The following is a 13215-nucleotide window of genomic DNA, read 5'->3' as shown; positions in this document are numbered from 1 at the left end:
TACTGCATAGTGTAGGTAAAGTAATCAATTATTTGTATTTGAAATCCAGTTTCTTTATGAAGAATAGGTTTTTTGTTCTTCTAACTACATGCTGTCTTTCAGACACCTCAGTTGTTCCTCTCCCAAGCGGATTTTATCCTCCAGTTCCCTCTGTTCAACAATTAGTGCAGATGTCATCTTAACGAAGTGTTGGTAGTCCTGGAGTTGATCTTCATTAAGATATCGAGATATGGTTTCAAGAACCAATTGCTCTCTTCGAGTGACATGTGCTTTGAGTTCTTTTGCATCCTCCAATTGGTCATTCAGCTGCTTCTTCTTCTCAAGAAGGCTTAACTGCATATGGGAAAGAAAGAAAAAGTTATCCATGAGGTGAATATTTAAGCTAAAACATAACATTAAGGAATACTAGTAAAGTTGTACTTAAAACTAAAAATTAAAAAGTTAGGGAACCTACATTTCTAGGTTCCCGGAAATATATAAAAGTGAACACTATAAAAGTCTGATAGAAATTGCAGTACAGCTCCCACAAGTAAAAATGACAACTAGTAGGAAACAAAGGTTCATGCCACCCAATTTGCCCTACATTTAAGTACAGTACCTTCTCCTCCAAGGAGGGCTCCGGATCTTCACTGCTCAAGGCACTCTCCACTCTTGCCAAACGTCCAGACAGAGACAGCAAAAGATTTACCACTTTTTCAAGGTCTCCAATGAAGGTCCGAAACTTGTCATACTCATTTGGCTTGCAAAGACTCTTAAGCAGCTCAGCTATCTCACTTCCTAGGGTAGTGTTGGCACTAATATCTTCCTGGAGGTCTTGCTGGGCTTCATGAAGAACAGACAGTTTCCTGCTGATACTGTCTATTAGTTGCATCTAAGGAGGAAAGGACATGGAAAAAGGGATGTTTTAAAATGAGAAAGAGAGCTATATGGGCCAAAAGAACACAAGGAGTGAAGAGGAGCGAGGAAATTAAAAACGTAGACATAAAATCAGAAGTCAGGGCAAAAGGGTAGTATGTACTTGTTTCCCAGGCACAAGCAAGGCCCTTTCCCTAATAGGATATTACATCAGTGGTTATGGAGGAGATAAGTTTAATGAAACCCCCCTCACTTAAGTAAAATATAGACAGTAGAACATGAGGGAAACGTAAAGCAAAACATGGCCACACTTCTCCATTACATTTTTATTTTAAATTAAATTAACTTGCACCTGCCCAACTTACATGAAGACGTGTAGGGCCCTCTTTATCTAATGTATAAGTCTGTCTTTGTCAATTTTATATTTGTCATACCCCTTAAATAAATATATTACGTGGACTATTTCTTATACATACAGATGTTTTCACATCTGATCAAAAGTGTTCCTTGTTTATGCATGTCTTTTAGGCAGAACCTTATTTATAATAGACTGCTATTTTTTTGTGATTGAGGGTGTGGCACAAAACAATTAACAGTGGCACAGCTGTGCTACATTGCCTACCTTTATGATCATTTTGTTTTTCTTAAACGTCTGTCATCGGCACCACAAAAATTATTCACATACAAACTAAACTTCCGTATACAAACAGCAATATAATTGCTGACATACCTTCCTCAGTACGTTCTCACCCTATTGAGAGTGTGCCTTGACGTGGCGGGTGAGCTTAATTATGCTTTGGCCAATTCATATAACCAAAACCTCTCATTTATATTATGTTTATATATTTGTTGCCAACTTTATTAGGGTAAGAAGCGCAGATAGTTTTGTTTTTTGTATACATTGTACAGCCAATACACTGTTTTTGCAGCATGCTTACACCTGTTTGGTAGGCCTCGTATTATACATTTGTATTATTTGAGCCTGTGACTAGCTTAGCGCACCGACATTTCTTCTTTTCCCTGTTTGCACATATTTGAGGTTGTTGGCTCCTCATCAGTCTGGTTGCAGCTTGCTGTCCAGGGGTTAATAGAGAGGAGGTTTAATTGCACCTCCCACAACACATTAATAAGGTTTTGGTAGCAGTATAAACTGCTTTGTGTGCCCACTATGTAGGAGATGAGAGCAGGTTCTCACCCTATTGAGAGTGTGCCTTGATGTGGCGGATAAGCTTAATTATGCTTTGGCCAATTCATTTAACCAAAACCTCTCATTTATATTATGTTTATATATTTGTTGCCAACTTTATTAGGGTAAAAAGCGCAGACAGTTTTGTTTTTTGTATACCTTCCTCACGGTCAGTTCGTCCTCCTCTTCCTCGACTCCTACTGCTTTTTCTGCTTCCTCTTGCACATTAGGAAGATCCTTCATTTTATTTAACAGCTCAGCTTTAGCGGCAGATGTGTTGTAATATGTGGCACAGGAGGTTGGACTAACTGCATCACACACGGGTGGTGGTGAGATGGGTTGGAATTCATACCTATTGTGAATATGTTTAATGGTTAATATATATATATATATATATATATATATACATACATACATACATACATACATACATATACACACACACCTTTTATAAATAACACTATATCACATTACATGCATTTCCTGTTGAAAGAGGTTGCAAAGTATGAGATCTTTCAAAAAGCCAGGTGAAATATTCATAAACCCATATGTAAGTTTCTATTAATATTATAAACCTGTTTTATAAATTCTCAAAAATTGGCATATGAAACACTATAACATCAGTATTGTTGATAACGATATATATATATATATGTATTTTCCTTCGTATAATACGACTGGGCGTATAAGACGACCCCCAACTTTTCGAGTTAAAATATACAGTTTGAGCTATACTCGCCGTATAAGACTACCCCTCTACCCAGTATACAACAGCCAGCCAATCACGGCAAGCGATGTACCTTACCGGTGATTGGCTGGTTGTTGTATACAAAGCCTGCTTGGATTGGGTGGGTCAGCTCTCCTTAACATATGCCTGTCCACACACACATGTATAGACATACACTGCCCTCACACAACCCTTCCTTTACACACATATACACATACACACCAGCTTACAAACACACATATACACATACACTGCCCTTACACACACCTGTCCACACACATACACTGCCCATACATACATACACTGCCCTCACACACACACACACATATATATATATCTACGCCTGTCCATACATACACATTTATACACTGCCCTCACCACACACCCCTGCCTTTACACATACATACACATATATATATGTATATCACACACCAGCTTACAAACACACAAATACCTACACTGCTCTTACACACACGACCATACACTGACCTTACACACACACACACTGCACTTACACCAAATGAATGGGAATTTCAAATACCAATCAACAAAAGGATTTTATTAGCACATACAGAAACTACAGGCCATTTATCAAGATCATACTTAAGTATGCTTGTGGCTTACACTTCCTGGTTTCGTTATATGCAGCTGGGGGATTAGAGGGGAAAAAAAGGCTTTTTTTTTACTTCAGTAACAAAACAATGCATGTATGTAGGAAACATACATCAGCAATTTCTTTCCACCTTTCCAGGTGATTTCATACAGTAGGTAAAATGAACCAACCTGTCTGGTAGGGAGATTTCAGACTCCCTGTCTGTTGACCAATCATCCTCATAGCGACGGTAGCCACCCTGAAACTCCTCTAACAATGTAGACTGCTCACTTTCAGGAATATCTGTGGCATGGCTAAGTAACGGGTGCTTGAGATGAAAACCACTATCTTCAGGGTCTTCTGCAACAGCTGATACAAGTCCTTCTGCATTTATTAACTGTTCCCCTTCATTAGGAAGATCCTGATTGCACAGAGTTGTTCTAGGCAAGGAAGGTAAAGTTTCCGTTTTGGCTGCTGGTGGGTCACCATGTGTGACCTGGCAATCTGTATTTGAATACAACCTACAAAGAAAAACATGAGTGAACACTTACAATATCATAATTATTTTTTCATTTTAAAATAATTTCTGAATTAGTGTCCTTGACTGCCTATAAATCAAGGGTGCTGTCCGGTGTCCTTGTCATGACCCAGATTGAAACACATGCATTCTTTGACACGTACATTTATTTTGCTTGTACATTGGAGGGCTTTTGCTACCTATCCTACGCATATTTAAATTCCTTCAATGTATTAATCTTTACCATCTCTGCTGGAAGGGTGTTCTACATCTAAACCTTTGACCCTTTTCATCACCCCGATTCTCTCTTTTTTCTCTTTCAAGGTATACATGTAGAAATCCTTTAGTCTAATACTGATGCGTAACGCCGACTACTTTATGTATGCATCAGTCAGCAGACCGTACTGGCTGATGCCATCAGGGACAGGTGTTGCTGGCTGCCTGGAGGTCAGGAATGACCTGCATCAGCCAATCTCCAATACTTTCATGCACTATGGTCAACACATAGCGCCAATTACATGCGTGTCAATCAGCAACTGGCAATGCAATGCCTTTGTCACAATTAACTTTGCACTCCCTCTCTATGATGTGGAGAGAGGAAGAGAGAGGGATAAAAAGCACTGTTTGCGATCATGTCAATGGTTCCCTGGTAGCGGATTACGCTATGTAGCCATTAGAACAGAAAGCTTGCGCATACTCACTCTTAATCACCCAGAGGTGCCCTCTGATAAATTAAGGCCTTTGGGCAAAGGTACCATGCTACACTACTGTAAAATATAATACAAATATACAACATTGTAGTTAAAGCTCAAAATATTTGTTTTATGAGCTCTCTCTTTAAAGCAAAATGCAATAAGGGATGTAGGGCAAAAAAAAAAACCAATTTGTTTTCTATATTGATACATGGATCTTAAACTAGAAGAGAAATTGCCTGCCTGCCTGCCTACCTCCTAGATTATAGATAAATGTGCCCAGCCTTGCATAATATAAAGCTTAATAAGTAGGAAGCCAGTTGCCTTGATAAATTTGATGAGAGCCTATTAATATGCTGGTTTCTTTACAAGGACGGGAAGCAGTAGAAGCCATGTCAGAAACAAAATAAAGACGGCCAGCAGCCCAAATTTGCTGGGCCAGTCCCAGATTTTTATATTGCAAACCTACAGTTGTACGTCAATGTACTGCAGCTTTATTGCATTTGTACTTCCATACAAAAACAACTGCAGTACAACTGCAGTACAGTGAAGTACAAATGCAGTAAAACTGCAGTAAATGTGCAGTAATACTGCAGTAAAAGTGTAGTATTGCAGTTTTTTCATGTCCAAAAAACTGCAGTATTACTTCAGAAAAACTGCAGTAATTTTTTCGTAAGGGATTACACGACCTAGAGAAAATAAGTGCTTGGACAGATAGAAATATGAGGAAATGGGAAGCCATTTTTTTACTAGAGTGAACTAATATAATATAGTTGATCTCACAGACTAAAATCACTTGAAGTAACTGAGGTGCTGTAAAACAAAAAAATATGTTACAATATTTAAAGACACTAAAAATCTAGCGAAATGCAGGTACACCTGACTTACTTTGAGCTATGACAGCATTTAGAAGCAATGCCAGGAAGATCTTGGGACTCTTGCAGACCCGTGTTTAACTCCAAGGACTTGGATTCGTAATCACCACTGTTAAGTTGTTCACATGAGGATAGTAAGGAGGGCTCAGTGATTTTTAAAAATGCCCTATTCATGGGCAGACTTCGAGAACGTTGTCTTGCAACATCCATACTTGGGTTATAATCTGAAATAGAAGCAATTGCTTTAGAAGCAGACAAGCCAGAGCCTGTGGCTTGGTGAGAAGTTCTACGCTCCTTGTATTTTTCCCAATTTGGAGGAGGTGGGCGAGGAGGTCCTTTCTTTTTTGTCGGGACTTGAAGATGCTTCTCTTCTAATTTTGACAGAGGTATCTCTCTCCTGTCCTTCACGGACATACACTCCAAGTTCAGCTGGCTCACTGAATATGTTCTTCCACGAGGTAATCCAGGATCCCGAGAACCATCCTGGAAAGGTGGTAACTCTGTAGGCCTAAGAGAATGGTCGCAGGAAAGGTCATAGGATGACACAGTCCTGTAGTACTGCGGTGGCCATTCCTGTTCACCACTTTCACAACATGGTCTCATTGGTCCAGAGTTATAGTGGCAAAGTTCACTGCAAGGCAGAACAGAACATTCAGATTTTAAACAAACTCATATGACTGCAATCCTGCAAAGTTTACAGGTGTTGTGCCAATGACTGCTAAATTTAAGACACAATACCCAGACCTGCTTAGTATTAACTACCTTCCCAGAAAGAATCTTTTAAGGGACATCTTTAATTCATAGGATAGGTGGGTGGTGTCTTTAAATTTTGTGTAACCCCCTCAAATGCATTTGCCCCTTTCTATTCACGCCAATTAAATGCTGTGCACCAGTCAGCTCCTGTGCTGGTGCTGCGAATGCTGTGTCAAAGAAAGCGCTTTCCTGTCACTGATTGAAGCTTCAAGCAGTCAATCAGTGGCAACAATACTTGAACTATGGAGGAGAAGGAAAGCAGCTACAGTAGGGCAGTCTCTTCTGTTATGTAAATGATTTACATATATATATAAATATTTTATTTTGCTTCATTCATATTCTTTGGTGGGAACACTTAATTGTCTTGTGACACAAAACAAGGACTGATTTCCATAGAAATTAAAAGGCAGTTTAAAATGTTGTGTGCAAAAACATGTGTTGAGTTTATTTACCTAGTTACTTGGAGGTGGAACAGCACCTTGAAATCTTGCTTGCAGCAAGCTACTCTGTCCAACTATCAGAACTGAAGAAGTTTTAAGCCAGTCTAAAAAACTGGCTATTATTTCTTAACCATCTATTTACAACAGGGATAAAAGCACTCAAGAAGGAAGTGGGCAAGAGTCTTTAACAAAGGAATCGGCATTTAACATTAAAAGTGATAACGACATGCAGTTTGTTAAGCTTTACAGGACTAGAGGCGGGAGAAAATATAATAATTTAGAAAGAAGCTTGCAACTACATAATGGCTCTTAATCCATGGGCTACTACTAAAATTATAGCTTGTGTTCATTTTTGCATAACAATATGATGATTCTATTTAAAATGTGCATCTGTACTACCACATAGTACATACAGCCAGCACTATTTCCATTAGAGAGATACTTGTGTTTTGGGGCTGTGGACAGGGCTTTACCCAAACATTTATGCAAGTTTCTGACCTATTAATAGCCATTTATGTAGTTGAGTAAGAGATTTAGATTAAGAATAACGTAGTTTAGTAACACAATTTAACTGAATTTAAGTTTTTATAGAACACTGTAATACACTTATACCCTGCAAACATTCTAAGCTGCTGGAATAGGGGACATTGAGGGAGGAAAGGAATACATCAATTTAGACCCCAGATAGTGATTGTGCCCACCAAAGCCACTGAGATGTGTGTTATATAAAAAAATATTCCCTAATTGTTGCCAGTGGTGAATGAGATTCTACTTGCAATGTAGCTATATAACGTTTTTCAAAGGCTGAGGACCTTTAGATGCTTCAAGTTCCCAGACTGTATTCTTTAAAGCACCAACTGTCCTATTCTAAGCAATCTGACTCATGGAAATGTTACTTTCCTGTCATTGGCAAGGAAGGGAGGGTGAGTACGTCTGAGCCAGTTACACCCTCTCACAGGAACTTCAAATCAAAAGAAATTAGCCAGAGTGGAAACATTTATGGAAAGCTCAGACAGTCAGAGAGGCCTAAGACAATGGTGCATGTACTTATAACGCTTTATACCATCACTGCTTGCAAACCAAAGAATGTGTTAAAAGAACAGCCATATGTACTTTTTACTTGTATCTATTTAGCAAAAATCTTCCAAACCCTTTATTATGATTATTTGCCAAATCTCTGCCTTAATAATTGTATCCTTCATTCCTATAATTATACCTCTTAGAGAAACACTCATTGTTGCCACTTTTGCGGCACCCAATGACTGAGAAAATGCACATTTACAAGAAAAGTAATAGAAGAAATAGTAACATTTACTATACAGTATTCCCACTGTCAATAAAACAAGCCTCAACCAGCTCCGCCATCACTAAATTAACTTAACTAACCAACAACACTGCTCTACCCATACTTTGTCTCCATTGACTGCTCCTTAATTTGCCTTCAGGGATTTTTTTTTTTTTTTCCTTTTACATTAAGGGTCACAACACAAGTACTCAAGGCTGGAAATTTCCACCCATCCACTTTCTAAAGATATAAGCTGGGTCACATAGTCTCAATGTCACTGTGATTGACCCTTTAAGGAATGAAAGGAAACACTTATAAACAATCAATGTAATGAAGTGTTTTTTACTTAGCGCTACTACTAAAAAAAAAAAAAAATACTAAAAAAAAAAAAAAATAAAAAGGACAATCAAGATAAATTATTGATAGGTTGTTTTAACGTTTACAAAATGCATAAGGTAGTTTGGGACTCATACCAATATTCTCTTACTACTGCTGTGACAAAGCAGAATGTGTTATATTATAGCCACGCTGCGCACACACACACACACACACATTTTACGTATGTTTACATACATGTATTAACTACAGATATAACATAGCTCAGCTGGCTTTTCCATTGTTCCTCTGCCTCCCAAGCAACACTTAATTCAGGGCCAGACGCCTTACCTCACAGACTGGCTGCATTTCCTGTTGATTTTCAGTTGTTGGTTCCATTCTTTTAATGGTACTTCCTGCAACATTCCACAGGAAAAAAATGGAACAAAGGGAGAATCAGCCAAAACACATTAACAGAAAACACCTTCAAGCCACTTCCTGAACTAAAAACATATTGGACAGGTCCTTGTACATTCAGCCGGCACTTGAGAAAATTCTAGCTTTATGCTAATGCAATGCATGTTTTAGGTTCCCTCACTCTATTAGCCTCCACCACATCTGATGTGAGGCCATTTATCTATCACACTCTCAATAGTGTAAAGCTTCCTTATATTACATCAAACCAGACCCTCTAGTTTTAGACTTCTTGTTTTAAAATTCCACCTTCTCTGAAATAAACATCCCTCCTGTCAGGTAAATTCCTGTATGTACTTACATGTTCCTATCACACCCCGACATCTTTTTTTCTCCAAGCTATACATATCTCCTGACCATTTTTATCCTGTAAACCATGTGCCATTTTAGCAGTCCTTCTTTGAATTATCTTCAATATTCTTAGGGTGGGGTCTCCAGAACTGTACTCAATATTCTAAGTGAGGTTTGACCAGAGATCCAAAAAGCGGCAGGACCATCTCTCTTTCTACTACTAATACCTCTAGCTATACAACCCAGAACCTGCTTGCGTTTTCTAAGGTTTCCTTGCATTGCCTGCTTACCTTTAAATCCTCAGAAATAATTACTCCCAAGTCACTCTCTTCTGTTGTCGCTGAAAGAACAGAACCCCCAACGCTATATTCTGGCTTGGGACTTTTACATCCTTAATGAGTAAGTTTACACTTATCAACATTAAACTGCGATTGCCACATTCTCGTCCATTCTTCTAATTTACTTAACTCACTTGCTATTTGCTTGTTTCACCAGGAACGTCTACCCTGTTGCGCATATTTATATTAAAAAGACATATATTTACAATAGGTCTTAATAGAAATGTAAGTGTCTCCTTTTAGTGGGATAATTCCTGCTCTCTGGGTGGATAGTACCTTCTATATGTAACCATGCCTTAATTTTCCAGTCCTGGAACTTTCATGCTTAATGCTTTTGTCATTATCAGCTTACAGCTAATACAGTGGATGGAACAGGAGGAACACTTTATTTACCATGCAGTTTAAAAAATATGTATTATGCATACTCTGTTCTCTCACCTGCAAAACTGGTCTCCTTATATGCCATGGGTCACCATGTATGGAAGTACCATCCTCAATTGTGCTATGCTGGACAGGACATAAATAATCACTGCATTTTGTCCACTGGTGATGATGGTGATGGTGGTGGTGACAATGACAACTGAGGTGGTTTACAGATATATTCCGTTTGAGTAAAGCAGGACACAGGTCAGTGGAACAATAGATACAAGATTCATGGAATCTACATCCATACACCATTGGGTGATGATATTCAGCTGAATGTCCTCCTTGATTACAACACAACGGTGGGTCTACAGGATGATTTACACAGCACTCAGCATAATGTGCAGCACTGTCTTGCCTGCTGGGAGAGGATGGGTAATAGGCATGGTCTATAGAGTGCCTTCTTACATCAGAAACTACCTGTGAAATAGGTGGGTCAGGGATCATTGGTTTCACGTGGGCAGAAGTGTGAGAAGACTTGGGGGGCTTACTAGTATCTTCAAAAAATCTCCTTCTATCAGCAAAAGGCATCAAAACATTCTCCTCTGTAGTCTGTGTGATGGGAGGAATTGTACCCTCAACATGCTTAGCATCTGGGGGACTTTCCTTAACTAAATTCATGTTAGGTTGCAGTTTATGTTCTGCAGACCAAGTCCAACTTGGCATATGCTTGGAAAGGTGATCTTCAAAATCCAAAGAAGAATGGGTAGACTTCAGTTTTAGAGAAGCCAAAGAAGAATCAGCCGTCAGTCCCTTTTCATGTGACTTTACCTCTTGGAACTGCTGCTCATCATGTACGATCTCAAGGGAACCTGTTCTGCAGTCCTCATTTAAAGACCCATCTGACTGTGGAAGTTCTTCATTATATTGATGGGCATTTCTTTGGATGTCTGAATTTAAATGCACATGACTCTTATACTGACTTGTATCTTCAATGCAGTCTCTTGGAAGTTTTTCAGTCAAAGGCCCTTTATTTTTGCTTTGGCATAAATTGTCCCTGCACAATTCATTGGGATCCTTTATATCTTGGATTGAAGAATCCCTGTGTTCGTTCCACTTTACAGCAACCCCTTTGCATTCAGTCACATATTCTATTACAGTGCCCATCATTTCTGAGGTTTCATGATTCCCACTTGTGGCTGTTCCAGTTGATGTCTCATTATCATTCCAGGTATCGTCTTGTCTTAAGACCAGTTTCTGGGCAGCACTTTTAAGATTTTCAAATCCTTGTTCAAAGTTTTTGTGATTGACTGCTGGCAAATTGTGTTCATGCGTTAATGAGTCATCATGGAAGAAATTGGTAGAATCTACTTTTCTGATGTAATCCTCTATATGGCCTGCAGAGTTTAAAATTTTACCCTCCCCTGTCACAGGATTCACTCTTGCATGTAATGTATTTTCCACCGAGTTTGTTTGGAGACTGGGTTTAAGTCCACCATTGTTCTCAGTAATTGTGTGCTTTTTTAACTCCATGTCCGGAATGTCCATACACTTTCCAAAACGTTCAGGATTTGCTTTTTTGATTTCTGACAACCGTGACTTGTTTTTAGGGGGTGGGGGTGGAGGAACAGGCCGAGGAGGAGATAGATGTTCAGTGGGCTCTTCTCTCTCCTCGACTGGTTCTTCCCCACAAAGCAGCATTGAGGAACCCTTACTTTTCTGCAGCTGCGCCTTCCGTTGCTGAATCTCATTTCTTAGGTTGGTGGCAAATCTGTCACTCTTCCTCCTCATTTGAGCTGAGCGACTGCGTGAAGATCCTGGCTTCTTTACTGGCCTCTCGCTATCTTCCACCAAAACATCTGTACAATTCACTGTTTGCAAACCAGGCTGTATTTCATGTTTTTTAGACTCACTGGCAGAAGTTTCAAAAGAAGCCCCATGCTGTGTTGTCGAAACTATATTATTTGTATTGGTATTGAAATTGCCAAAATCACTTGATCTTCCTTCCAATTTACCTCCCCGTGAGACACCTGAATCCATATGATTATTGAATTTATTTTCTTTAGTATTTTCTCCATTACATTTTTTTGCTGGACACAGAGAATTTTCTTTTGATGTAGTCATAGTCCACTCATCACTATGAAACATAGTCTGCATATCTGAATTTTCATTGTTTAAAGAAAGTGAACAAGAAGATTTCTGAAACAGACAGTGCGAGCTGTTAGATGGTGCTTCTTTGGCCTGTTCCTCAGTGCAGCATATTACCCCTGCTACCACATTATGACTTATCAGCTCTTTGTCTCTTTTATCATCTGACCATCTGTATTGGATCTCAGTGCAATGGCTTTTGCTTTCCTTATCAATCATGGTGGTCTTGTCAGTGCTTTGGTAGGCCCTATCACTCTGTGAACTCAGCATGTAATACTGATCAGACAATAAGCTGTCCTTTAGATGTACAGTGCAAAGTCCTAAACCACACTGGCACCCCATGGGGTCACAGTTTTTGTACTGTTGGATGTCTGAAGTCCACCTTCCTGACATTTGCAGAGAGTCCCCTGGAGCTGAAGCCCTTCTTTTCGCAGTATGGCTAAGATGACTTTTAGAGGCACGTAGACTGTCCCTTCTGACGGGTGGTAGTGGAGGAGATTTGATAATGCTATTTGTATCATACGGAAAGGAGGAAGGTCTTTGCGAATGTTCAGCTAATGTTTGGCTACAAAGTTCTTCTTGAGGACCCAGACCTGTTTGGAGATATCTCCCATCAGTCAGTTTGGAAGTTCTCAGTCCTTGCAGGATACAGTCCATGGGAGGAGGATCTTCTGCCCTTGCCGACACTGTAGAATCGGAAGCATTAGAGCTGGCAGAGAAGGAACTGTATGCAGAGTCCCTTTTGTTTTGGTACATCCCGGGGTCAATTGGAGACAGTGTTCCCTCGTAGTAATTCTGTCCTGGCTGGTCAAGACTTTCCATGCTACCAATAGAGCTGCTTTTGTCTGTGCTGCAGTGCCGGGAAAGTGGATTCCACTGTATAGGAAGTTCACTACAAAAGCAAAAAACACAGTTAAATACGATAAGATCACTCATTACAATTGTTCTCAAAATACACATGGACAGTATTATCTTGTCTTGTATTGCTCCAACACAGCAGTGTATAACGAGGTGAAAATAAAGTCTAAATCAAATCAATATTTGGTGTGACCATATGTTGCCTTCAAAACAGCATCCATTCTTCAAGGTATACTTGCACACAGTTTTTTAAAGGAACTAGGCAAGTAGGTTGTTACATTTTGGAGAACCAAAGATTTTTGCAGCTTCAGTTTCTTCTCTCGTCATGTAATCACAGACAGACTTGTGTCCTGGAAGTGATGGCATAGCCCCCACACATCAGGGCTCTGTGGAGGCTATGCCATCACTTCCAGGACACCTTGTTCTTTATGCTTTAGATAGTTCTTAACAAATGTGGCTGTTTTCTGTTCTTGCCATGCTGCGTATAACATTTGGGGCCAGTCAGA

The 13215-nt window shown here is 39.5% G+C and overlaps 1 protein-coding gene across 1 annotated transcript in view; it reads right to left on the bottom strand.

Annotated features, from left to right (window-relative positions):
* Nucleotides 1–84: 84 nt before the first annotated feature.
* LOC149282297 (protein Shroom4-like) overlaps nucleotides 85–13215 on the bottom strand; it is a 47012-nt gene continuing 33881 nt past the window's right edge. The window contains exons 4-9 of the mRNA XM_089498364.1: nucleotides 9779–12743; nucleotides 8589–8653; nucleotides 5458–6075; nucleotides 2201–2393; nucleotides 599–871; nucleotides 85–333 (exon numbers count right to left, since the gene is read on the bottom strand). Of these exons, the coding sequence (XP_089354490.1) occupies nucleotides 85–333; nucleotides 599–871; nucleotides 2201–2393; nucleotides 5458–6075; nucleotides 8589–8653; nucleotides 9779–12743 (4363 nt within the window). The remainder of the gene's footprint in view (nucleotides 334–598; nucleotides 872–2200; nucleotides 2394–5457; nucleotides 6076–8588; nucleotides 8654–9778; nucleotides 12744–13215) is intronic.

This window comes from Sceloporus occidentalis, unplaced genomic scaffold (genome assembly GCF_023333645.1).
Source record: "Sceloporus occidentalis isolate IW3139 unplaced genomic scaffold, rSceOcc1.0.p SCAF_119, whole genome shotgun sequence".
Lineage (NCBI taxonomy): Eukaryota > Metazoa > Chordata > Lepidosauria > Squamata > Phrynosomatidae > Sceloporus > Sceloporus occidentalis.
Note: the sequence above shows the minus strand (reverse complement) of the source record. Positions and strands in the feature narration are given on the sequence as shown.